The sequence below is a fragment of the Enhydra lutris genome, unplaced genomic scaffold (genome assembly GCF_002288905.1).
Source record: "Enhydra lutris kenyoni isolate GAN:26980312 unplaced genomic scaffold, ASM228890v2 scaffoldscaffold26, whole genome shotgun sequence".
Lineage (NCBI taxonomy): Eukaryota > Metazoa > Chordata > Mammalia > Carnivora > Mustelidae > Enhydra > Enhydra lutris.
The window spans coordinates 9,227,557-9,255,266 of record NW_019154110.1 but is presented as its reverse complement, the minus strand read 5'-3'; the positions used below and the strand labels follow the sequence as shown (position 1 = coordinate 9,255,266).

The 27,710-nt window shown below is 38.0% G+C and overlaps 1 protein-coding gene across 3 annotated transcripts; it reads left to right on the top strand.

Moving 5' to 3' along the window:
* LOC111151544 (chaperonin containing TCP1 subunit 6B) lies at positions 1-27,710 on the top strand. Of its 3 annotated transcripts, XM_022509606.1 has the most exons (14): positions 1-202; positions 1,778-1,841; positions 2,847-2,981; positions 6,241-6,414; positions 8,674-8,777; positions 13,883-13,993; positions 14,332-14,491; positions 16,662-16,744; positions 17,348-17,444; positions 17,925-18,072; positions 23,277-23,410; positions 25,055-25,157; positions 26,893-26,965; positions 27,525-27,710. In XM_022509606.1, exons 1-14 carry the CDS (start codon positions 66-68, stop codon positions 27,595-27,597), a joined length of 1,596 nt encoding a protein of 531 aa, XP_022365314.1. In that variant the 5' UTR covers positions 1-65; the 3' UTR covers positions 27,598-27,710. The 3 variants fall into 3 exon arrangements, with proteins under 3 accessions (XP_022365314.1, XP_022365315.1, XP_022365316.1); XM_022509607.1 differs by lacking the exon at positions 13,883-13,993; XM_022509608.1 differs by lacking the exon at positions 2,847-2,981 and having other exon boundaries at positions 66-202.

Sequence of the window (27,710 nt, the reverse complement as noted above, 5' to 3'; positions counted from 1 at the left end):
GGGATTTCTCACGAGATCCGGGCTGAGGCTGTTTTTAGTTGCCGGGCCGCACGCTCGACGCTGCTATGGCTGCGATAAAGGCGGTAAACTGCAAGGCCGAGGTGGCGCGGGCCCAGGCGGCCTTGGCTGTCAATATATGTGCCGCCCGAGGGCTGCAGGATGTGCTGCGTACCAACTTGGGGCCTAAGGGCACCATGAAAATGTGAGATGGCCCGGCGGTTGGAACGGCGGTTAGGGCTGGGGGTTTGTTGGGTGTCGCGGCGCGCTCTGAGGCAGACGTTCCGCGAAGAACCTAGAGCGACGGGATACCTTCGTTGTCATTCCTGTACGGAGGTCACCCCTGGCCCGGGGCGGGAGGACAGCCTCCCGAGGAAAGGGCCCCGAGTGAAGCTTGTACACCCTCACTCTTTCACTTGTGTTAAAGTTCATGTGCAGTTGCAAGTCAGTTCATCTCGTGTGCCTTGAGAAGCATGAGCCATTTAACTCTCCTGCTCTTTGGGACTACATGCCCTTAGTTTGGGTTTTTTTCGGCCCCATGTTGTAGCGGTAAGGGCACCCAGGTCTTGGAGCCCGGCAGGCATGGGTTCAAAGCCAAGTTCCCTTCTAGCTGTGCATCGTTAGGCAAGTTACTTGCACACTCTGTGCCTACGCTTCTTCCTTTTTATTTACCCCTTCGGCGTATATTTACTTAGCATCACTATTTTTTTTTAGAAGAGTGAGGAAAAGAACGCTAAAATGTCTAAGAGGAGGAGTACATTCTAAGAGGAATGAGCAGAATTAACGGTAGAAGAAGGCGCTTGTATGCTATTTGGGTGCTGGGAAAATAGAAATGGTGAAGATGATTATATGGAGGAAAGGGACTAATTACTGATGGGAGTAGGGAGAAGGAGAAGCCTCTCAGATAACAGGTTTTTGATCAGAGTCTTGAAAGGTAAGTTAGAGTTCACCAGTTGGAGAAGGGAGTAAAAAGGCCTTCTGTAGTAACTTCAGGAACAAGAAAGCCCACTGGTGTAAATCCAACAGAAATAAAACCAAGCATGCTGCATTAAGGGAACCACAAGATTTTCCCACAAGATCTCATTTGGTAGATGCAGCAGGAAAAGTAGACATAAGCCAGACTGGGAAAGGTGAACAACGTCATCCTTGCTAAATAATCCGGATTTTACCTTGAAGGTGATGGAGAAGATAAAAACTCATGGAAAGATTTTTGATCAGGTAGCTAATTGCGTCACACTACTTTTTAGAAATAAATATAGTGTGTGGGGTAGATTCAAATTCAGAGATACCAGGATGCTGTCTAAGTAGTCCAGGCTAGAGATGTTGATGACAGTGGACACGGAGAGGAGGGACTAGATGGAAGAAATACTTAGGTTGTGGAATTATCAGAACTTGATGATCTAATAAATGTGAGGGGTGAGGGAAGAAACTAGGTTGAGTGAATGAATGGTACATTGTACCAAAATAAAAAACCTGCAGGAAATTTATAGTTTTGTTGTTTACAGGCTTCCAAGTATTCTTTGACTAAACTTCTGTTCATAACTCATCAGTTCCTCTTAAACTTGTAAATGCTCCATTTGGAATGAAATCATCATGGTGGTCCATATGGGAAGTGATTCTGTAGGCTGCACATGGTGGTGATTACCATGGTGTTGCCCCATGGCACTTGGAAGTTTTGAAGCTCAGTTCCTTATACTAAGGATGGTGAGTGGCAAGAACTGAGAATGTCTTGCTTAACCCTTGCCATATGAGGTGAATAATATCACTATTTTCTGAACAGGCTTGTTTCTGGTGCGGGTGACATCAAACTCACCAAAGATGGCAATGTGCTGCTCCATGAGATGGTGAGCTGATATTGCTGACTTCAATAAATCTTAACAAGCCTAGAACATAGTACAGATTGCATATATATATATATATATATATGTATATATATTTATTTATTTGACAGAGCGAGATATAGCGAGAGAGGAAACACAAACTGGGCGAGTTGGGAGAGGGAGAAGCCGGCTTCCTGCTGAGCAGGGAGCCTGATGCGGGGCTTGATCCCAGGATTCTGGGATCATTACCTGAGCCAAAGGCAGATGCTTAAAGACCGAGCCACCCAGGCACCCCTTTATTTATTTATTTTTTAAAAGATTTTTATCCACTTTTTTTTTTTTTAAAGATTTTATCCACTTATTTGAGAGACAAGAGAGTGAGAGCACCTAAGCTGAGGGAGGGGCAGAGAGAGAAGCAGGCTCCCCTCTGAGCAAGGAATCCGATGTGTGACTCGATATGTGACAGGATGCTGGGATCATGACCTTGAGCCTAAAGCAGGTGCTCAACTGACTGAGTCACCCAGGCAGCCCCAAACTGTGATGTTTAAACCAAAGCTGTCAGTTAAATACTGCAGTTAGTAATACTTGTTGGATTAGACCTTAATAAAAGATGGTTTTGATTGTTTTGAAATCTTTATAAAGTCCAAGTAATAGCTTAGGGATACTTCCAAATTAGTTACATCTTTTAAAGGCACTGAATTGTGTTCTTTGTAATATGAAAATATAAAAAAAAATCCTTTGCTATTTTAGTAAATATATTCGTCTTAGAGATTGAAGAATTTGATCTTATTTTGGAAACGTCATTGCATTCAAAGCAAAGACTTACAAAATGTTCAAACCTCATTAGTTCTCAATTTAAAAAATTTGGTAATGACATTTATTAAGTATTGATAATAAGAATTTGTGAACTTGTAGAATGAAGCTTATTTCTTAATTTTATTATTGGTCTTTAGGTTATCTAGTTTTCATTGGACTATTTTTTTTTTTTTTTAACTCTCATTCTCTTAATTTGTTGCTTACTTTTTCCAGCAAATTCAACACCCAACAGCTTCTCTGATAGCAAAGGTAGCAACAGCCCAGGATGACATTACAGGAGATGGTACTACTTCCAATGTTCTAATTATTGGAGAGTTACTAAAACAAGCTGATCTTTACATTTCTGAGGTATTAGCATTTTACAGAATTCACATTCATGTGATATTTTATTTTGAATGAGGAATTGTTTCACTAGTAAAATGTTTTAATTTTAGAGGGCAAAAGTAATTTTTATCAAGATACTTTTGGACAATTATAAATGGAAATAATCATGCATTTTTTTTTCAAAATAATGCCTTTCATTGGAATTATATCCCACTTTTTAAAATGAAGTGTTTAAGATAGATAAGAAGGTAAGAAATTAGCCATCTACCCATGAATAATGGCCTAAAAAAGAAAACATCACTGATAAAGTTGAAGCCAAATTATGCACCTTTAAAAAAAATAACTGGAGAAAAATAATTGAAGGTTTTCACATTGTGAATTTACCTTTCTAGATTTATTTTCCTTATAAACCGTCTACTCTAGCGAGACTCCTCCATGCTACTCCCTAGCCTTTAAAATCACTATAACACATTTCTACCTCAGTGCTTTGTTCAATCTGTATTCTTTTCTTGGCATTACTTATCTGTCTTCTCTGATTAAGTGTTTAAAAGTTTCCATTCTTTCAAGGTCCATTTCAACAAAGCATTACTTGGTCAAAGTGCTAGAATTATTACTTCTTTGCATTTACTTAGAATTGGGAATTGTTTAATAATTCAGTACCTGCAACGTACCTCTTTTAGGATTCTTTTGGCTTTAAGCAGTAGAAATTTGACTAAAAATGATTTAAACAATAAATTATCTCCCATGACAGAACATCCAAGGTAGTTGATTAAAAAATTCTATTAGTTATCAAGTACTCTGGTTCTTTCTGTCTCTTAGTGCCTCCATTTACAATGCTGTTTCATGATAAAGCTTATTTCCATCCTGATTATAAGACTGTCTGAGGAAATTAGGAATACCTGCTTCCTTTAGTAACACTTAGCAGGAGAGCACAAGAAAGAACCATTTGCCCAATTATGGAATATAAGTCCTTTTTTTCTCCCTTTTTTAAAAAAGATTTTATTTATTTGACAAACAGAGATCACAAGTAGGCAGAGAGGCAGGCAGAGAGAGAGAGGAGGAAGCAGGCTCCCAGCGGAGCAGAGAGCCCGATGCAGGGCTCTATCCCAGGACCCCGAGATCATGACCTGAGCCGAAGGCAGAGGCCTAACCCACTGAGCCACCCAGGCGCCCCTATAAATCCTTTAAAAAAAAAAATTTATTCATTTGACACAGATCACAAATAGGCAGAGCAGCAGGCAGAGAGAGTGGGGGAAGCAGGCTCCCCACTGAGCAGAGAGCCCAATGTGGGGCTCGATCCCAGGATCCCAAGATCATGGACCTGAGCCGAAGGCAGAGGCTTAACCCACTGAGCCACCCAGGTGCCCCAAGTCCTTTCTTTATATGATTGGGTCAACTTTGATCTGTGTCCATCCTGTTGGAATTGACTTAATCTAATCAAGATCTACCCTTTGAGCTATCTAGAGAGGGTAGCTTCCTCTGAAGACTGGAGGAAGGGATAACCTAAACAAAATGAGGGTTTTGTTAAGGAGGAAGAAGTTTAAGAAAGGGGAGATGCTGACAGACACTGATGTAATTATAAATCTGTGGCAGTATAGTGATAGAACTAGGCACAAAATATGATAGAAACACTGAGGAGGGAGGGATATCCTAAACTAGCCTGAATTAGGAAGCACTTCCTGGAGGAAGTAATAAGACCTGGGTTAAATCTTCAGGATGAGAGGGAGTGAGCCAGAGGAAAGACTGAGGGGTAAGGAGAATGACATTCCAGGCAGAAGGAACAACATGAGCAGAGGCACAGAGAGGAGAAGCAATGTGGTATGTGTGTAAAGCCACAAACACTATGGTATTGGCAAAGTTTAAAGTGATAAGGGTAGGGGCTCCTGGGTGGCTCAGTTGGTCATCTGGCTCCCTGCTCCGCGGGGAGCCTGCTTCTCCCTCTCTCTCTGCCCCTGTCATGTGTGTTCTCTCTCAAATAAATAAATACAGTTAAAAAAATAAAGTGATATGGACAGTAATGAAAGCCTGGAGAAGTAGGTGGGAGCCAGATCACAGAGGGCATGTAGTATGCTAACCAAGAAGAATGTTCATGTTTATGTGTTAATGACTGATGCAGTCAGATTGGCATTTTAAAAATTTGGGTGACAGTTTTAAGGGAGACAATACTGGAAGATCATAGTAGTCTAGGCGAGAAGGTGTGAGATCCTAGACTGAGGTAATGTTTTGAAAGTGGTTCATAATCATGCTCTAGAGTCAGGCTCTGCAAGTTTAAAAGATTTTATTTATTTATTTGACAGAGATCACAAGTAGGCAGACAGGCAGGCAGAGAGAGAGAGAGAGAGAGAGAGGAGGAAGAAGCAGGCTCCCCGCTGAGCAGAGAGCCCGATGCGGGGCTCAATCCCAGGACCCTGGGACCATGACCTGAGCCGAAGGCAGAGGCTTTAACTCACTGAGCCACCCAGGTGCCCCTTTAGTATATATTTCTTAAAACCAGGATATTCTCTTATATAATCACAGAATAGTGATCAAAAACAGGAAATTAATATTAACATTGACACACTGATACAGTAGTATAACCTACAGATTTTATTCCAGTTTTATCATCTGTCGCAACAGTGTCCTTTATAGCAGAAAAATATCTGGGCTCATCCATTGCATTCAGTTGTCATATCCCTTTGGTTTCCTTTAAATTGGAATAATCCTGAGCTGTGTTTTGTGTTTTACATTGCTACTTTTAGAATATAGGCCAGTTATTTTGCAGAAAGTCCTCAATTTGGATTTGACTATTTTATTGTAATTAGACTCTGGTTACAAACTTTTGGCATGAATACCATGGACATGCTTTAGTATTCTTAATGCATCGTATCAGGAGGCACGTGATGCCTATTTGTCCCATTATTGTGATGTTAACATTTGGTGAAGGTGATGTCTGTCTGTACATTTCTCCAAATCAGTGCTGGTTCTTTTCCTCCACATTAAAAGGAGCCTCTCTTTTCTTTTGTGCCCATACAGAAAAGTACCACATGGCAACGTTCCAATATTTGGAAATAAAGAGGACTTTTGTAGTTTTTTGTACTGGACTTACAATTTTTCTCTAAGTCTGAGATTATTTTCAATATGAAGCACTGAAAAATTACTTTTATAAATTATATACATACCCATATTAATGGCATTGATGTGGGTAATATTACTTTTTCTGGATATACCTGTTAATAAGGGAAGATGGTTACTTTTACTTTGGATGACTGACTTTATAATTTTTAGTTTTATGTTGATGTAATAGGGCCTGCACCCTAGAATAATAGCTGAAGGATTTGAGGCTGCTAAGATAAAAGCACTTGAAGTTTTGGAAGAAGTTAAAATTAACAAAGAGATGAAAAGAGAAATCCTCTTAGATGTAGCTAGAACATCTCTGCAAACTAAAGTTCATGCTGAATTGGCTGATGTGCTAATAGAGGTATGTGACTAATTGCTTTCAGAATGAGTATAGACTAATGTGCGATGGTATTTTATTCTATAAGATAATCAACCACTGCATATGGTTCTTTTGTATGTGAAATGAAATATGGAAGACAAACATTTATAGACCTACCTGGAGACTAGACTTGATTGGTCAGAACAGTATGTGAAATTTTTCAAAAGTGTCATAATAAGCCTTTAAATTACCATGAACGTTACTGCCTGTGGATTACCACAGTGGCTGCCTGCGGATCGTCCCTTGTGGGTGCCATTGGGATGACGTACTGGTCTCTTAAACCCAGAGGTCCATATTTATTATGTGAGGAGACACAAAGGGAATTGGTTAAGCTTACCACTTTAATGAACCATGATTAATAGATAATATCAATAGATAAATATTATTCTATAGATAGGTAATAGATAGATAATATTCACATCTGGGAAATGCATATTTGTTTTGTTTACTTCAAAGGTAAAATATATGTAATATAAAGACAAGACTGGGTATTTTGGGAAGACTTATATCAGGTGGCTATAGTTTGATATCATCATTGTTCCTCAGCTTTGTATTTTTTGAAACTTGAATATATTGCTTCATCAGGAATGATGAATTCATAACCCAAATCACAAGACATTGATATATAAATCAGAATGCTTTCTTGCTAATTTACTTTGAGAGATATAAATGACAAATAGATTGGAACCAATAGGAAAACCTACTTGGAAAATGAGATTAAGATCAGACAATTTCTTGCTCAACAGAGTTCAAATAAAGACTGCAGTTGGAGTCTTGTTGGAGTACATATATCAAGTGACCCAGAATCTTCATTTTATCTGGTTAGGGCCCCCATTCTCTTTTGGAGTTCTGGAAACACTGATATTCTCATTATTCAGTGGTTTTTGTCATTATTCCCTATTAGGCTCTAAGACCAAATATCATGTTAACTCAGGTAAAGTTTTCAAGGGTATAGTTTTTTGCTTTATTTATATTTTAGGATGGTTATACTATAGTACTTAATTTCTGTAATTAGTTGTTTTCCTATTTCTTTTTTTATTTTTATTTTTTAAAGGTTTTATTTATTTATTTGACAGACAGAGATTACAAGTAGGCAGAGAGGCAGGCAGAGAGAGAGAGGAGGAAGCAGGTTCCCACCTAAGCAGAGAACCCGATGCTGGACTCGATCCCAGGACTCTGGGATCATGACTTGAGCTGAAGGCAGAGGCTTTAACCCACTGAGCCACCCAGGTGCCCCTTCCAATTACTTTCTGAGCTAAACAGTAGGATGTATTGTACCATGCTTCTCAAATTGTATATCCCTGGGCATATGTGGCAGAATAAGTGAGATAGGTCTTTCTAGAGTCTCAATTTTACTTTGCTGTTTTGGGGAAAAGCATTACTTTCACATTAAAACAAACATGTATATTATAGCATGATGTGGAAACCTTTAATGATAAAACACAAAACCTTAGAAATTTCCGGCTTGTAAAGCCAGCAAATTTTAGCTCTTACCTTACATTACATTTCCTTCTTTTCCATTAATATGTTCTTTGGTGGGAAAGTTTAAGTAGTGTTGGTAATAGAAAGAGTAGTAGCTTGGCAGTTGAAAAGAACTGAATTCTAGGGACACCTGGGTGACTCAGTGGGTTAAGCCTCTGTCTTCGGCTTTTATTTTTTATTTTTTTTAAAGATTTTATTTATTTATTTGAGATCAGGACCCAAGCCAAAGGCAGTAGCGCCCCTGCTACTGCCTTTTAGACCCGTTTTAAGACTCTAAGTTCTTCTTCTTCTTCTTTTTTTTTTTTTTTGGAGAAAAAGTGTGAGCTGATGGGGGTGGGGTGTGGGGAGGGGCAGAAGGAGAGGAAGAGAAAATTCCAGGTAGGCTTCACGTCCAGTGCAGAGCCCAATGTGGGGCTCGATCCCATGACCCTGAGATCATGATCTGAACTAAAATCAAGGGTTGGATGTTTTACCAACTGAACCACTCAGGTACCCCTAAGACTGTAACTTAAAGTTTTATCAGAGTTTACTTATCTGTAAAATGAAGGATTTGGGCCTGATGATCTGTGAAGTTCCTTTAGGTTCTAAGGTATCCATTGGCATTGGTTATTACTGGTGTCCATGACAAAGTGGCCCTTTTTGGCTTTGCTCTGTATTTTGAGGTCTGAAGCCTTTTATCTGCTTAGTCTGGTGATTACTTAGGCCAGTGATTTCTTTTAATAGAATAGGAATTACTGTTCTCATTTACTTCTCTTTCAGGCTGTGGTGGATTCTGTTTTAGCTGTTAGAAGACCGGGTTATCCTATCGATCTCTTCATGATAGAAATCATGGAGATGAAGCATCAGTCAGAAACAGATACAAAGTAAGTTACATAAACTTTGACAATACATAGATTCTAGAATATTTGGTTTAGTTCAGATGTTTTTTCATTAATTTCCTTACTTTTATTCAACATCAGTCTATTAATTCAGCATATATTAATTGAATACTTACCCCAAGCTAGTCATTATTTTGAGTGCTAGGGATAAAGAGTAAACAAAACAGAATTTCTTTCTCCAAGAAGATTTTGTTTCAAGTTGAGGGAGGTAATAAATACCTAAGTGATAATAAAAGCTTGAAGAAAATAGAGTGACTATGTGAGAGCTTGTGTGTGATTTTAGAATGTTTAGGGAAGGTCCTCATAGTAGGAAGATAGAGAGCTAAGAGGTGTCCGAAGAAGTAAGGAATAGCCATGTGCACATCTGGGGGAAGAGTGTTCTGAGTCAAGGGAGTGACGGTTGAAAAGGCCCTGAGGCACACAAGTGTGCTGGGATGTTTGTGTGCCTGGAGCACAGGAAGAGGAAAAAGGAGTAGGAGATGAAGTCGGAGAGGAAAGAAAGCCAGACAATTGCTTGAATATGTAGGACCTCAGAGTATGTGACGTCTTGTTGATTTTGGACTTAATGAATTTTAAATGTCTTATTATGGAAAATTCTAAACATATATAAAAGTAGAAAGAAAAGAATAGTGGACTCCTATACACCTGTACTCATCTTTCAATTTTCAACGTATCGTATTTTTCCTTTTATTTCCCTTATATGCCCTTTTCCCCTCCCTCCCTCCTTGTCCCAAACCTGGATTATTTTGAAGCCAATCCAGATAATCATTATTTCATTTTAAAATACTTTATTTATTTTAATATATATGTATGTGTGGGCATCTTTATTTACCTATTTCTTGATGTTTTATTTGTTTTTTTCTTAAATCTGCCATGGTACTTTTTTTTTTTTTTTAAAGATTTTATTTATTTATTTGACACAGACAGAGATCATAAGCAGGCAGGGAGGCAGGCAGAGAGAGGAGGAAGCAGGCTCTCCGCAGAGCCAAAAGCCCGATGCGGGGCTCGATCCCAGGATGCCGGGATCATGACCTGAGCCGAAGGCAGAGGCTCCAACCCACTGAGCCACCCAGGCACCCTGCCATGGTACTTTTTATGGTGTCCTATTCCCTGCAGATCTTTGTAAGACTGCCTTCTATGTTTTTAAACATATAGTTCATAACTGATAATTACAACATTTGAAGTTTTGACTTGTCTGTTTCTGGTGTTTATTATATTTTGCTGGTTCTCCCTAAATGTGTTTTGTTTCTGTATGTGCCATTCATTGTGTTTGAAAAAAGTATTTGTAGAAATAATTTGAGACCTAGGATGAAGGTCCATTTTTGCGCAGAGAGTTTGAATTTGTTGCCCTGGAAATACTTTATTTTTTATTTTTATTTTTTTTTTAAGTAGTTTTCATGCCCCACATGGAGCCTATTGTGGGGCTTGAACTCATGACGCTGAGATCAGGATCTGACCTGAGATCAAGAGTCCAGGTGCTTAGCCAACTGAGCTACCCAGGCAGCTCAGGGAATACTTTAAATTAAATCTACAGCTTGAGGGCTTTTTGTTTGTTTGCTTGTTTGTTTTTAATATCCAGCTAATTCTTTTTTTCTAAAAATTTATGTATTTTAGAGAAAGAGTGAGTGAGTGCACACATGTGAGTAGGGGGAGGGGAAAAGAGAGAGAGAGAGGCAGAATCCTTAGGCAGACTCCCTGCTGAGTGTGGAGCCTGATGCAAGCCTCCATCCCAGGACCCTGAGATCATGACCTGAGCCAAAATCAAGAGTTGGCTGCTTAACCGACTGAGCAACCCAGGCGCTCCTATCTAGTTAGTTCTAAGTGCTAATTGGTATAAGGGCTGCTTGCTTATAGTTCATCCTTCTGATTTACACCCTGAGTATGTACCCCTTTGGGGTTCCTACTTAATGGGAAAAGTGTCTCCTCTTAGACTCTCTACCTCGGATGACCCCTGAGCTTTTAATTCTGTCCCCTTCTCATTGTGAGGTTATTGAAAACAAAGTTTACATTTTCCTGAATTGTCTAATGACTTTAGGATAAGAGTGCCTGCAGGTCTTTTTTTCTTTTTTTTTTTTTTAAGATTTTATTTATTTATTTGACAGAGAGAGAGAGATCACAAGTAGGCAGAGAGGCAGGCAGGGAGGGAGGGGGAAGGAGGCTCCCCGCCTAGCAGAGAGCCCGATGCGGGGCTCAATCCCAGAAACCTGAGATCATGACCTGAGCCAAAGGCAGAGGCTTTAACCCACTGAGCCACCCAGGCGCCCCTGCAGTTCTTTTCTTACCCCTTGGAGCTCATGCTTTCTTTACTGTTTTATAGCTCTTCAGTGTTTTTAAGGGTTTTTGTTTGTTTGTTTGTTTTTGGGAGAGTGAGTGTGTGTGTGTGTGTGTGTGTGTGTGTGTGTGCATGAGCCAATGAGGGTGAGATGCAGAAGGAGAGGGAGAAAGAAGATCTTATGTAGGCCCCACACAACAGCATGCAGCCTGATGCAAGGCTCAATTTCAAAACGCTGAGATTATGACCTGAGCTGAAATCTCGAGTCGGATGCTTAACTGACTGAGCCACCTATGTGCCCCAGGGTTTTTGTTTTTAACCCAGAATTTTTAGTTGCTTTTGGTGGTAGCGTTGGTCCAAACTGGTCTGCCATTGCTGAGGGCAAAGCAGTTCTTGGTCTATATTTCAGAAGGATCTCGCTGGTGGTTGTAGGGGATGCACTGTGGAGCAGGGCACCTGCCAGTGCAAGGGCAGAAGCTTGGAGGCCAGTCAGGAACCTGTTGTAATTCAGGAGAGGGATGAAAACAGTTTAGACCAGGGTATACTTAGAAGAAGAAACAATAGGATCTATTGATGGTTCAACACAGAATGCGACAGATAAAGAGTGAAGGATGTCTCCTGGGTTTTTGCATGGAGCAGCTGGAAAAGGAGAAGTACTTTTTCTTGGGATGGAAAAGACTTGGAGGAAAATATTTGGGGAAATAAATCAAGAGTTTGGTTTGGGAAATGTTACGTTTTAGAAGCCTATTAGGCATCCATGTGGAGATGCTGAGTAGGGAGTTGGAGAGGTGTGTCTGGAGTTTAGAACAGAGGTCTGATCTGGAAATATATTTGGGAGTTATCCGTGTATAGGTGACTTAAAGCCTATGAGAGGTAATGAGTTTATCTGGGAGGTGAATATAGATAGAAGAGGACGTTTACTCTCCCTCTACCCCTCCTCTTGCTCTCGCTCTCTCGCTCGCTCACTCTCTCAATATAAATCTTAAAAAAAAAAAAGAGGAAGTTTAGTTAAGCCCTGGAAACTCCGATGTTTAGAAATTGAGAAGACAAACGGATATAGCACAGGAGACTGAGGAGTGGTTACTGGTAGAGGAAAGCCAAGAGAAGTTAAAGGCCCTGAAGCTAAGAAAGGAAAATGTTTCAGAGGGAGAATAATTAACTATGTCATATGCTGCTGAAACTTTGAGCAAGTTGTGGATTGAAAAATGACCTTTAGATATGGAAAGCATTTAATGTTTTTGGTAGCTTTAATGAGAACTGATTTAGTAAAGGAGTGGGTTTAAAAGTCAACCTGAAGGTGGGCTCCACAGAGAAGGGTTAGGGAAGTGAGGATACAAGCTTATACCATTCCAAAGAGGTTAGAGAAATGGGGCAGTAGCTAGAAGGAAGTATGGGAAAGGACTTGAAAGAGAAGCATTCTTTGTTTTAAAGATGGGAATTATCGGGGCGCCTGGGTGGCTCAGTGGGTTAAACCTCTGCCTTTGGCTCAGGTCATGATCTCAGGGTCCTGGGATCGAGTCCCACATTGGGCTCTCTGCTCCGCACGGAGCCTGCTTCCCCCTCTCTCTCTGCCTCTCTACCTGCTTGTGATCTCTGTCTGTCAAATAAATAAATAAAATCTTTAAAAAAATTTAAAGATGGGAATTATCATGGCAAATCTGTATCCCGATGAGAATGCTCCTGGAGGCAGGAGGAATTGATGGCAGTAGGGGGATGGGGTATTGCTAGAGCAGAGAGGAGAAAAGGAGTAGAGTACATACATGCAGAGGAGCATGGACAGTTCAGTCATAGGAATAAGAGGTTCAGGTTCAAGTGCAGGTGGATTGGTAGAGGTAGTGATGGGACAGTGCTTGTATTTTCTCAATGCAGCAAGGTCATTTGCTGAGAGCAAGAGGGAAAGAGTGGAGGCTTGAATACTGAACATACATTTGCTTGTTTCTTCCTAAATATCTTCATTTTCTTTTTTTTTTTTAATATCTTCATTTTCAATTAGAAGTTGGAGTAATTAGATTAAATTTTGTAGTTAGATTAAAATCAGTAGTTGGATTAAAATTTTGAAAACTTCCTTGTAATCATGTTTATTTTAAAAATTATTTCTTTACTTTAATGTAGAACAAATACTGGTTATAAAAGAAAGAGAAATATCATTCCCTAATTGGGTATAAATGAAGTTTTGAAAGTTACAAAAATATTTTCTTTTGAAAGAAAATTTGGAAAACAGGAAAAGAGCCTCTCCCACCCCCAAATTATCCGTATTCCTACTGCCCAAGCAGAACTTTACTCTAGGTTCCTTTCATTTTTTTCTTGTCAATACCAAGGTGCTTATTTTTTAAAAGAATAGTTATAATCATTCTTTATAGGTGGTTTGTTGTTCTGTGTTTATCAGTTACCTATGTAAATATTTTTCCATGTCATTACATAGTTTTCATGACCACCAAATAGTTGGGTCATTTATTTGCTGAACAATGCCCTATTGTTAGACATTTAGGTTAACAATTTTTGGTTGTTCCATATAATTATTTTGCACAAATGTTCCTAAGAAACTCATTGTGTGTCTACCTCTCATTACTTGACCAGCTGTGTCATATGTTTGAGTCACATAATTTAGAGACTAATTCTGGGTTGACTTTTCATTGTGACTTCATAGTCACACTGTGTTAAAGTGGATTTTCTTTTCCAGTTTTACTAATCATGTGTAAAGTTGGTGCAAGGAAATATTGTGTGTCCTGATCTGTTACAATTTTAAGAATACAATCCTTATTTTATAATAAATTTAGAGTGTATATTCTAAGTAAGACACATTACATATTTTTAATAGATTGATCAGAGGATTAGTTTTGGACCATGGTGCTCGTCATCCAGACATGAAGAAGCGAGTGGAAGATGCATTTATTCTTACTTGCAATGTGTCACTAGAATATGAAAAAACGTACGTGGCAGTTACTCTTTGTAAATGTTGAAACTATATTTTCTAAAAGTGTTTTTAATTTTGATTAATTAATTGATTTAGAGACAAGTGGGGGAGGGGCCAAGGTGCCGGACAAAGAAAGAATGAATCTTAATCAGGCACAGGGCTCAGTCTCATGACCCTGAGATCATGATCTGAGCTGAAATTAAGGGTTGGATGCTTAACCAACTGAACCACCCAGGTGCTCCCTAAAAGTCTTTTTAAATCTCTTTCTTCCCTCCCAAATGTTTAGTGTAAACTCCTACCTTTCCCTCCTTTTTTTCTCCACTTTTACTCGCTCGTTTTTATTAATCTTTTAGAGAGGTGAGCTCTGGTTTCTTTTATAAGACTGCTGAAGAGAAAGAAAAGTTGGTAAAAGCTGAAAGAAAATTTATTGAAGATAGAGTACAAAAAATAATAGACCTGAAAGACAGAGTCTGTGCTCAGTCCAATAAAGGATTTGTTGTCATTAATCAAAAGGTGAGAAAGAAGGTTCAGATTTTAACTATTTGTAAATGTTTTTCAGCATTTCTTGCAGTGTGGTCTGTGGACTCCTAGGAATCCCAAAGACCATTTCAGGGAGTCTTTGAGGTTTAAAAAAAAAAAAATGGCAGTTTCATTTGAGATATCTTTTTTTTTTAAAGATTTATTTATTTATTTATTTGAGAGGGAGTGATAGAGAGTGTATATGGTGGGGAGGGGCGGAGGGAAAGGGAGAATCCCAAGAAGGCTCCCTACTGAATGCGGAGCCTGACATGGGGCTCAATCCCATGACCATGAGATCATGACCTGAGCCAGAATCAAGAATCGGACGCCCAACTGACTGAGCCACCCACACGCCCCCATTTGAGAATATCTTGAAATGGTAAAACTTACTAATTAAATTTTGATTAAATATGCATCCTTTTATAATTCTATGTGATAGAGTGTGAAATCTGAATATCAAAATATGGTTGTTGTGAGGGTGTCTGGATGGCTTAGTTTGTTAAGCATCCCACTCTTGGTTTCAGCTCAGATCATGATCTCATGGTTATGAGATCGAGCCCTGCGTCAGGCTCTGCGCTGAGTTGCGCATGGAGTCTGCTTGGGAGTTTCTCTTTCCTCTCCCTCTGCCCAGCCCCCATGGCCCCCCTGCCCCCCTCATGATCACACTCTCAAAAGAAATTTTTTAAAAAATATAGTTGTCTAGAGGGAGAGTTCTTGTATAATTGAGTTGCAATTATATAATTGCACAATTATACATATATACATATGTATATACGTATAATTGATCCACTTTTTTCATGGAATGCCATTTTTACTTTTTTTTTTTTTTTTTTAAAGATTTTATTTATTTATATGTCAGAGAAAGAGAGGGAGAGAGCACAAGCACAGGCAGACAGAGTGGCAGGCAGAGGCAGAGGGAGAAGCAGGCTCCCCGCCGAGCAAGGAACCGGATGCGGGACTCAATCCGAGGACGCTGGGATCATGACCTGAGCCAAAGGCAGCCGCTTAACCAACTGAGCCACCCAGGCGTCCCACCATTTTTACTTTAAAGAATAACTGGCAGGGGTGCCTGGCTGGCTCAGTTAGTAGAGCATGCAACTCTTGATCTTGGGGTTGTGAGTGCAAGCCCCATTTTGGGCAGGGAGATTACTTTAAAAAAAAAAAAAAAAGAATAACTGACAGAAAAACTGTGGTTATTTAGACATAGGTATTTGGCAGGCTTCTCTCAAAAAGGAAGAAGTGGTTCTGTCACTTCAAGGAAAACAACTGACAGTGTTTGTTCCAAATAAATTCGAGCTTTCAAGTCAAAATTAAAATTTTGGAAAACTTGTAACTGCCTCTGTGAATTTGACTGCTTTCCAGTGCTTAAAGGACTTTTCTGATAGTATTAGTGGTGATATTAGCAAGTGTGATGTTTTTGATATTCTATACCTGTGAAATGTATCAATATTTGGAAGCTCTGCTTAACATAGTGAACCACTTTTTTCTAAATGAGTAAAAAATGTATGATTAACAAAGACATGCCTGGGTAGATAATACATTCAAAGTGTAAGATAGACAAATAGATTTTAATATGAAAGAATATAGAAAAGATTATTGATAGGTCCCATATTTCACATTGACACTAACCTTTAAGGAACTGTCATTTATTCAGTTTTGATATAGTATCAAAGAAGAATATCCACATGTATCTGGAAAGGCTATTAATATATTCCTCCATTTTCCCATACATATTTGTGTGAGTCCCAAGTTTTCATAATATACTTTAACCCAAACAACATATCACACCAAATTGAATGCAGAAGCAGATCTGAGAATCTAGATGTCTTCTATTAAGACAGACATTAAGAAGATACCAAAAATGAAACAGTGCCATTACTTTAAGCCTTATTTTTTTTTTGTTTAGGAAAGTATGGTAAATTTTCACTTGAAGATGTTATTTATGTTAACATAAAATGGGTTGTTTATTATTTTGAATGGATTAATATTTTAAACATTTCTCAATTTTAATTTATAGTATGACAAATACTATAGAATACAGTTCACATAAAAGCTTTTTGAGTTCTTAATAATTTCTAAGAACATGAAGCTGTGCTAAGATCAGAAAATTTGAGAACTACTGGCTTAAGATGTGCTTATAACTTTTATGCTAATTTGGTTTTAGGGAATTGATCCATTTTCCTTAGATGCTCTTGCAAAACATGGCATAGTAGCTCTTCGCAGAGCAAAAAGAAGAAATATGGAAAGGTAAGCTTGCAGATTACTATGTATCCTATTTTTTAACAGATAAAATTGAAATGATCCCATGGTATTCCTTTTAGTTTATATGTAAACATTGTGAGCAAAATAGCATACAGATTCCAAAATACTGTCTTTAATTTCAATAAATAATGGAAGTGTCAAAAATCAAGACTGTTAAAAAAAATCGAGACTGTTAACCTACCTCAGAACTTTGTTGAAGTACAAAGAAGGTTTTTATCTTAAAACATTTTTTTTTGAAAGGATGAATGGGCAGAGCACTGAGGATTTTTTTTTGAAGATTTTATTTATTTATCTGAGAGAGAGAGAGAGACACTATGAGGAGTAGGGAGGGGCAGAGGGAGAAGCAAACTCCCTGCTGAGCAGGGAGCCTTATGTGGGACTCAATCCCAGGATCCTGGGATCATGACCTGAGCCTAAGGCAGCCACTTAACTGAGCCACACAGGTGCCCCTTCTTAAACAACTCAGATTTTAAAAACAATACAACACAGCGACAATGCTCTCTTCTGTGTTAGATATCTTTTCATCTTTAAGAAGTTAAGTCTTTAGTGCTTTCATAACAAAAGCTATGGTACCTTATGTCATTTCAGACTCTCTCTTGCTTGTGGTGGAATGGCTGTGAATTGTCTTGAAGACCTTACTGTAGATTGCTTGGGACATGCTGGTCTTGTCCATGAGTGTGCTTTAGTGAGTATCTCTGATGACAGTGGTTATAAAGTGAAGAGTAAACCTTTTGCTTTTTTATTTTATTTTTTAAGATTTTGTTTATTTATTTGACAGAGGGCATAAGCAGGGGTAGTGGCAGGCAGAGGGAGAGGGGGAAGCAGGCTCCCCGCTGAGCAGAGAGCCCAATGTGGGGCTCCATATCAGGACCTTGAGATCATGACCTGAGCCAAAGGCAGATGCCCCACCCTTTTTAAAAAAATACTAAGTCTTTTAATTCAGGCTTTTCCTTTTCGTGTCTGAATAATCCACAGTACAGATTTTACAATTTATTTATCTAAATGTTTGTTGAGAGTTCAAATATAACAACTGCTTTTAACACATACTTAGTTATGTTTGATAAGAAAAATTCACATGAAGATTGGGTTCTATTATTATAAGCTGGGTCTTCATTTCATAGTAACATTAAGTATTAGAGTTATATCTTCTTGGATTATCGTCTAGGGTGAAGAAAAGTTCACTTTTATTGAGGCCTGTGTTAACCCTCGTTCTGTCACCTTGTTGGTTAAAGGACCGAACAAGCATACTCTGACACAAATCAAGGACGCTATAAGGGATGGACTTCGTGCCATCAAAAATGCCATTGAAGATGGTAGGCTCTTTTTCGTGATGGATATGAACCTTAATGTATTTTTAAAGTAGTAATACATCTATAATGATATATAGTATTTTAAAAGATATGAATGATTACTATATTTTTTTTTTTACTAAGATTTTTCCCCTGGAATATTCTTAGTAACTATGCTGTGCTTTTTTTTTTTTATTTGAGAGAGGGTATATGAGCACAACTGGGGGGAGGGGCAGAGGGAGAAGGAGAAGGACAAATCCCAGCTGAGCAGGGAGCCCAACCTGGGGCTTGATCCCAGGACCCTGAGATCGTGGCCCCAGTTGAAGTCAGATGCTTAACTGACTGAGCCACCCAGGTGCCCTAGTATGCTGCCCTTTTATTTTTTTTTTATTTTTTTTTTTTAAAGATTTTATTTATTTATTTGTCCGAGAGAAATCACAAGTAGGCAGAGAGGCAGGCAGAGAGAGAGGAGGAAGCAGGCTCCCCGCTGAGCAGAAAGCCCGATGCGGGGCTTGAACCCAGGACCTGGGATCATGACCTGAGCCGAAGGCAGCGGCTTAACCCACTGAGCCACCCAGGCGCCCCTATGCTGCCCTTTTAATTAACTTCTGTTTATGAAGTGAAAAAGCACTTAATTTGATACTGTAGTAACATTTTTTTTATTTTTAGAAATTTATTTTTAAGACCACTGGGGTGCCTGGGTGGCTCAGTCAGCTAGGCATCTGAGTCTTGATCTCAACTTAGGTCTCAATCTCAGAGTCATGAGTTCAGGCCCAAGTTGGGTTCCATGCTGGGTGTGGAGCCTACTTAAAAAAATAGAAAAAAAAAAGAAATTTATTTTTAAAATCATGAAAAGGCTTTTACAGCTTAGAACTCATTCCATTACCTTAGGTGCAGTGTAATTTTCAGAAAAATTAGGAAAGAATATTAGCATGTATTATTTACTGATACTTTATAAACTAACTCCATTTAAAATAGAATAATAAGCACATGAAAAGATGCTCAACATAATTAATCGTTAGGAAAATGAAAATCAAAACCATGAAGAGATACTGTTTTACAACTGTTATGATGGCTATAAATCAAAAACCTGGACAACAGTAAATGTTGGCAAGGATATGGAGAAATTAGAGCCCTCAACATTGTTGGTGGGAACTGCTGGAAAATAGTAGGGAGTTCCTTACAAAGTTAAACACAGTTACTAGATGACCCAACAAATCAACTTTTAGGTATATACCTATGGTATACCTTAATATTCTTTGATCAAGTTGTTCTGGCTGCATTTGTTGAAAAGATTTTTCTTTTTCCAGTGAGTTGAGTTGCCTTTGAAACTTTTCATTGAAAATCAATTGTCCGTATTTGTGTGGTTCTATTTCTGTGTTCTTATTCTCTTCCATTGATCTGTTTGTCTATCTCAGTGTTAATATACTGTCCTGTTTACTGTAACTTTATGATAAGTCTTGAAATCAGCAGCGTCAGTCCTCCCATTTTGTTCTTTTTCAAGTTATTTTTGTTATTTAAAATCTTTTGCATCTTCATATGAATTTTAGAATTAGCATGTCAGTTTCTACCAAAAAGACTTGAGATTTTGATTGGAATTTCATTGAATCTGTAGAACATTCTGGGAATAATTGGTATCTTAATATTGAGTCATGGTATATTTATTTATTTGAGCCTTCTTGACTCTATCTCAGCAATATATATATATATATTTATTTCAGCTATATTTTGTAATTTTTAGTGGCATATCTTTTTCAGATTTATGTAGTTCATGAATTTTGATCCTTTGGCACATGATGTTTTTAAAATTTCCATTTCTGATTTTAAGATATAGAAATACATTTGATTTTTGTATATTGATCTTAAATTCTGCAACCTTGTTAAACTCACTCATTCTTGTAGCTTTCTTAGAGATTACACTGACTTATCTATATAAGTGGTATAAATGATCATGTTGTCTGCTAATAAAGACAATTTTACTTCTTCCTTTCTAATCTGGATATCTTTTATTTCTTTTTTCCTTTTATTCCATGGGCTAGAAACTTCAATACATTGTTGAATGGAAATGGTGAGAGTGGGCATCCTTTCCTTGCTCCTGATCATACTGGGAAAACATTTAGCCTTTCTCTATTATGTATGATATTTAGCTGTAGATTTTTCTAGAAGTCCTCTGTCAGATTGAGGAAGTTCTCTTGCTGAGAGTTTTTATCACGAATGATGTTCGATTTTGCCAGTTGCTTTTCCGGTGATCTATTGAGGTGATTATATGTTTCTTCTCTGTTAGATTATTAATGTGGTAAATTACATTAATTTTTAAACATTCAACCAACCTTACGTTCTTGAGTTAAACCCTACTTACTTATGATATATTATCCTCTTTAAATGTAGATTACAGTTTTTAAATTATTTTTTAAAAATTTGGATATATATGTATATAATTTGTTATTTTAATTATTTTTAAATGTTACAATTCAGTGGCAATAAGTTACATTCTTTCATGTTGTTGTGCAACCATCACCATCATCCATCAATAGAACATTTTTCATCTTATAATACCTAAAATCCATAGCCATTAAACAATAATTCTCCATTCCCCTCTCCTCCCATCTCCTGGAAACCACTCTTCTAATTACGGTGTCTGTGAAATTGACTATTCTATGTAACTTGTTTGAGTGGAATCATCCAGTATTTGGCCTTTTGTGACTGGCTTATTTCACTTAGCATAATGTCTTCAGGGTTCATCCGTGTTGTGGTATATGTCAGAATGTCCTTGCTTTTTAAGGCTGAATAACACTGCACTTTATATATATATGAATATATATATACATATATATATTCATATATATCTGAGATTAGGACAGAATATTAGCATCTATCTATCTATCAACTTGGTGACTGCATCTTTGCCACCCATTCACATTTTTAAAAAGTTCCTTGTGAGGGGCATGTATACACACACACACACACACACACAGCCCGTTACTTATCCATTTATCCATTGATGGAAACTTAGATCACTTCACCTTTTGGCTGTTGTGAGTAATGCTGATATGTGTATTGTCCTTTCTATATACTGTTGGACTTGATTTGCTAAAATACTAAAAGAATTTTTATATTTATATTCATAAGGGGTATTTATATATATATTTTTGCTTATAATGCCTTTATCTTTTTTGCTGTTAGAATAATGCTGGCCTCAAGAATGAGTTAGAAAACATTCTTTCCTTTTTAATTTTCTGAAAGTGTTGAATTCTTGTGTAGAATTGTATTACTTCTTTCTTAAATGTTTGGTAGAGTTTACCAGTAAAGCCATCTGGGCCTGCAGTTTTTTTCATGAGAAAAATTTAAGCTATAATCAGTCTTTTTAATAGATACTTTTTACTTTTTTTTTTGAGTTTGTGTCATTCAAGAAATTTGTCTGTTTCGTCTGTTGAGATCATCAAACTGTTGCCCATGAGCTAGATCCTGTTTGCTGCCTGTTTTTGGTAAATAAAGTTTATGGGGATACAGATATACCCATTCATTCAGGTATTACCTGTGCCTCTTTTGTGCTACAGTGGCAGGGTTGAATAGTTACAAAGGTGATGGCATGGCCAACAGAGTCTAAAACATTTAAATGTGGTGTTTTGCAGAAAATTTGCTAATCCCTGATTTAAGTTTTCAAATTGATTTGCATAAGTTGTTCATAATATTCCCTTACTATTGTACTTTTAATGTCTGTGGAACCTATAGTTATAATTACGTTTTTCATTTCTGACATTGTTCCCGTTTTTGACACTGTTCATGTTTATTTCATTGATTTCCGCTCCAATTTTTATTATTTTCTTCTGTTTACATTAAGTTTCATTTGCTCTTTTCTAGTTCTTGGGGCGGGGAGGCTGAAGTCATTGGTTTGAGACTTTTCTTTTCTAATGTAGGTGTTTAGTGATACAAGTTTCTTTTTAGGTGTTGCTTTAGTAACATCCCACAAATTTTATGTGTTTTCGCAGAATGGGACCAGGGAAGTTTTTACAGCTACTGGTAATGTTCTCTAATGTTCTATTTCTTAAGGTGGGTGGGAGGTACATGAGTACATTTATTTCCACATTTATTCTTTATACCTTATACATATAAATATCCTTCTGTGTATATTCAGTATTTCACAAGAACTTGAAAATTTTTTTTAAATTACTTTTTAATTCTGGTATAATTAACATACAGTGTTATATCACAAGGAACTTTTTAAAAATGTGAATGGGTGGCAAGGATATGGTCACCAAGTGGATAGACGACTCTTTTTTTTTTTTTTTTAAAGATTTTATTTATTTATTTGACAGACAGAGACCACAAGTAGGCAGAGGGGCAGACAGAGAGATGGGGGAAGCAGACACCCTGCCGAGCAGAGAGCCCGATGCGGGACCCGATCCCAGGATCCTGAGATCATGACCTGAGCCGAAGGCAGTGGCTTAACCCACTGAGCCACCCAGGCGCCCCGATAGATGACTCTTTTGAGCAGTTATGTTGTACAGGGAAGCAGAGGAGGGGGCAAGTAATTAAAAAATAATGTGGGATAAAGGAGAGATTCTTTTTGTGTTGTTCTGTTTTAAAGATGGGTGATTCTAAGGCAAATTTGTTGATTCAAGGAGAGTCATAAACTTTATGAAAACCATATCAGCAGGTATAAAAGTCATGTCCTGTTGTGAAAATTGATGTTTTTAACCAGAGCTTTTACCTTAGAGTAATAAGAACACCTGTATTTTTCCCTCAGGTAGCTGTTTGGGTTTTGCTTCAGTATAGAAAACAAATACTATCATAAGTCTCAAGATTTCTATACCAAAATGGTGACGAAATTATCTTGGCCTAAAGTTTTTTTTTTTTTTTTAATTTTATTTCAAATCAGATACTACAATTAGTTTCCTGTCCCCCAAATTATAAATAACTACCTTTTAAATATAGTCATAAAGAATAAGATGAAGATGGAAGAAATGTCTACTCTTAACAGAGAATGAAGTAAGCTGCTTGCAGCCAGTTGTCTGTACCATATGCCTAATTATTTAATGGTGTGTAACTTCAGGATGCTTCATAAGGCAGCTGAGTAACCACTGAACTATGCAACTTACTTTATTTCCGTATGTATTTAGGTATATTTTAGGTGTCGGCGGTATAATTTGAACACACTGGAATAGCTAAGTGCTTTTTTCTCTGGCGTTTCTGTCCAGCATGCCTTGCCAATCTTTTCCCTCCAACAGGCTGTGTAGTTCCAGGAGCAGGTGCCGTTGAAGTGGCAATAGCGGAAGCCCTTGTTAATTACAAGCACAGTATAAAAGGAAGAGCTCGTCTTGGGGTCCAAGCTTTTGCTGATGCCTTGCTCATTATTCCTAAGGTACAACTATCCTAATGGCCAAAGAACAAGTGGTTAGACATAAGGGTGTGGGATTGTAAATTGTCCACATTATCTAACACCAGAGTAGAAAGACAGTTTTTTAAATTTACATATAATGTATTATTTGCTCCAGGGGTACAGGTCTGTGCATCGTCAGGCTTACACACACACTTCACAGCACTCACCATATCACATACCCTCCCCAGTGGCCATAACTCAACCATCCTCTCCTACCCCTCTCCCCGCCAGCAAACCTCGCTTTGTTTTGTGAGAGTAAGAGAGACAGTTTTTATTTGCATTTCCCCAGGCACTTTTGTTTAAGATACGTTACAGTTAAGCAGGGAAACTTGGATAATAGCTTGGAATCCTTGTCAAAGTTTCATGAAATCACTAAATTGCCCTTTGCCTATCTCTGAGTGCGAAATTTGAAGTAAGTCCAGAAATTTCCTTCAAAAATGGTTCATGATTAATCATAATGAGAAAGTTTAGAACTTAAAATTTAACTAGACTTTAGGGTAGAATTTTATCTTGGTGGTGGTATCCAAAGTGTTAGCATCACTTTAAATTGTGGGAAGCGAGACCTTCAGGCTGTTTAGCACTGCCAAATATAAGCGTGCTTTTGTCATTTTCATTTTAATACCTAGAAAAGGAGAGAAACCAGATATTCCATGTGTTGAAAGAAGGACAGAGAATTACCATTCCTTTTCCTTTGCCTTAATCTGGTTGTGAACCACTTAGAAACAGAGAATACCATGTCAAAGGTGTTATTACCATGAAGTAAAAGATTAAGAACAGTGCTAGCAAAATCTTTTTGTTAATTGCTTTAAAATTATTCATAATTTGTGGAATCTTTGAGAATTGGATATCTGTTTTATCTTTGCCCAAAACAGCAAAGTCAGTAAGTGATGGTCCAGTAGTTGGCACAAACCGGTAAGCCTGGTATATAGTGGTGGTTTGGTTCTACTTGGAAATAAACCAGGTTTAGAGTGCTTTTGTCTCCATTCCTGTTGCCACAGGTCATGACTGTCCTCATGTTGATGAGGACATAAAGATCCTGAAAATATGGAGGGTTCCTTTAGCAGGTGCCTAGGAAAAGCTAGAAAATGTGTGGCTCAAGGAACAAGAAGAAATAATACCATTCTACTAATTTTCCATTTATTATTATTATTTTGTAAAGATTTTACTTATTTGAGAGAGCACGAGAGAGAGAGAGAGAGAGAGAGAGCGTGCGTGCATAAGCGTGAATGCATAAGCAGGGAGGAGAGGCTTGATCCCAAGACCCTGAGATCATAACCTGAGCCGAAGGCAGATGCTTAACCTACTGAGCCACCCAGGTACCCCCCCATCCATTTTTTAAGAAATCCTTTGCAAGGAGGGAAATTAATATGGGGTGGGGGATGAGGGGCTGTAATGTCCTCAGAATTTAGTGTAATACACATAGGGAAGATGTTTATGTAAATATAAAAACTGCTAGATACATGAAATAATAATTTGATTAAGAATGGAATTCTTTGAAAGGAAATGATTACTGTATTATGAATATGTTTTCACAAGATTAGAGGGCAGAACCTCACTTTTTATATTTGATACTCAAATATATATGTGAAGATAATTCACACACATATATTTTTTTTATTCTTAAAGGTTCTTGCTCAGAATTCTGGTTTTGACCTGCAGGAAACACTGGTAAAAGTTCAGGCTGAACATTCTGAATCAAAACAACCTGTTGGTATAGATCTGGATACAGGTAAGAAAGTGAAGAAAAATTAGCTGCTCAGTAAAGAAAGAGGTCATACTACAGTGACCTAGAACTTATAGTGAGGGATTGGAGATTCGGGTGACTTCAATATTTAAAATTTGGGTGCCTTTAATTTACTTTTGAACTTCTTGAAAGAAAACATTCTTTTAAGAAAAAGTTTTTGAGTGCTTGTTATTTGACTCTTGAGATTGACCAAGAACAAAAGAGACAAAACCCCCTGCCCTTCTAAGCTTATATTATAGCAGGGAAGGATAGGCACTAAATAAATAGCTTAGGGGCGCCTGGGTGGCTCAGTGGGTTAAAGTCTCTGCCTTCGGCTCAGGTCATGATCTCAGGGTCCTGGGATCGAGCCCCGCATTGGGCTCTCTGCTCAAGCGGGGAGCCTGCTTCCTCCTCTCTCTCTCTCTGCCTGCCTCTCTGTCTACTTGTGATCTCTGTCAAATAAATAAATAAAAATCTTAAAAAAATAAATAATAAGCTTAATAAATAAGTTCCCTGAGCATTTAAGGAGTAATAAATACAATGAAAAAAATAAAAGGACCCTATAAGGAAGACTATGAATGCTAGCATGAGGGGGAGGTCACAATTTAAAGAGAGAGGGTGAGCAGGGTAGACCTCATTAAGAATATGTCTGTAGAAAATAATCAAAGGAAGTAAGGAAGTAGCCATGTTTGGGAACTGAAGAAAGTATCCTGGGCAGAAGGAGCAGCCAATGGCAAGGCCAGTGTCTGAAGTTTTTGAAGAGGAGGAAGGAGATTAGAGAAGTAACAGAGAGATCATGCAGGGTGTGGGGGCCAGTCCAAGGACTTTGACTTTTACTGCAGTGGAAGAGGGAGTAATTTTTGGCAGAGCTGTGATGTGGCCTAATTACATTTATTTTTTATTTATTTATTTTTAAAAAGATTTTATTTATTTATTTGATGGACAGAGATCACAAGTAGGCAGAGAGGCAGGCAGATCGAGCCCTGATGCGGGGCTCGATCCCAGGAACCTGGGATCATGACCTGAGCCGAAGGCAGAGGCTTTAACCCACTGAGCCACCCAGGCGCCCCTGGCCTAATTACATTTAAAAGGATTATTCTGGTTATTCTGTGGAGAGGAATCTGCTGAACAACTAGAAGGTTGGAATGGCCATTAACCACATTGGAGAACTGTGGGTAGAGCAGCTTTGGGGGAGGAGGCCAGCACTGAGTTTTGGCAAAGTTAAAATCAAAGTGTCTTAGACTTTCCAGTGAAATAGTTGGAAGTATGAGTCTGGAGCTCAAGAAAGAGCTCTGGGTTGGAGATAAAAATGAGAGTCTTTGGAGTGTATATGGTTTAAATCCAGAAGACTTGGTGAGAATACTTGGGGAGTGAGTATAGAGAGAGAAGAAAAGAACCCAGGACTAAGTCACTGGCTACTCTAAAATTAAGAGCTCTGGGAAGATGAGGAAGAACCAGGAAAGTCAACAGAAAAGGAGTCACTAATGTAAAAGAAAAAACCAGGCTGAGTGTGGTGTCCTGGAAGACAAGTGAAGCTAGAGTAGTCGGGAGGCTGTGTTAAGTGTTGCTGATCCACAAGGCTTGAGAACTGACCACTGGGTTGGATTTGATAACGTGGAGGTCATTGTGACCTGGACACTAGTAGTTCTGGTGGTATATTAAACACTGTTAGAATATATAACCAGTATTAACAGAATATATCAAGATTGTAGTGTTAAAATAGTTTGTTTTTACTTTGCAGGTGAGCCCATGGTAGCGGCAGATGCAGGAGTTTGGGATAATTACTGTGTGAAAAAACAACTTCTTCATTCTTGGTAAATTCATATTAGTAAAAAGAGAAAGACTTTTAGAGACATAATCAGTAACTTTAAAATTTGTTTATTGTGCTGGTTTCAGCAGCACATATACTAAAACTTGTTTATTGTTTTTGCCACCCTATAGTGAAAAATGGTTAAGTGTATGAAAAGGTGTAGTATCCAGTTACTAACACTAGCTTCTGTCATTTTACAGTCCTTTGTCCATTTTAATTCTAGCAGTGTCAGATTTAGAAATGTTTCCCTTACTGTTTATTTGAGGGGGAAGGGAAAGAAGAAGTTTACTGAAATTTTACTACACGTCTAGCAGGGGGAAAAGCAAATGATGTGCTAAAAGTGAGCTCAGTTTTGCTGGTACATAAAGTCAAACTTTTGTTTTATCAGCTGAGGATCTGAAATTATAATACAAGGGTGATGTTTGTATTTACAATAACTTCGTCTGGTAATTTCTCAGACCAAAACATTAAAGAACAAAGTACTTTTAGTAGCTGAAGATTGCTGGGGGGGAAGATGAGAGCGGGTTGGTAGGCTTTACTTACCCTGTTATCTTTTTCCTCAGCACGGTGATTGCCACCAACATTCTCCTGGTTGATGAAATTATGCGAGCTGGTATGTCTTCTCTTAAAGGGTGATTGAGTTCAAAATCAACTCTTCCAGAAGCTGAGATTTAGTACATTTACATCAGCTACCATTATATAACCTGAGCCATTCTTAATTTTTGCACAATAAAAGCAGTTTATATTTG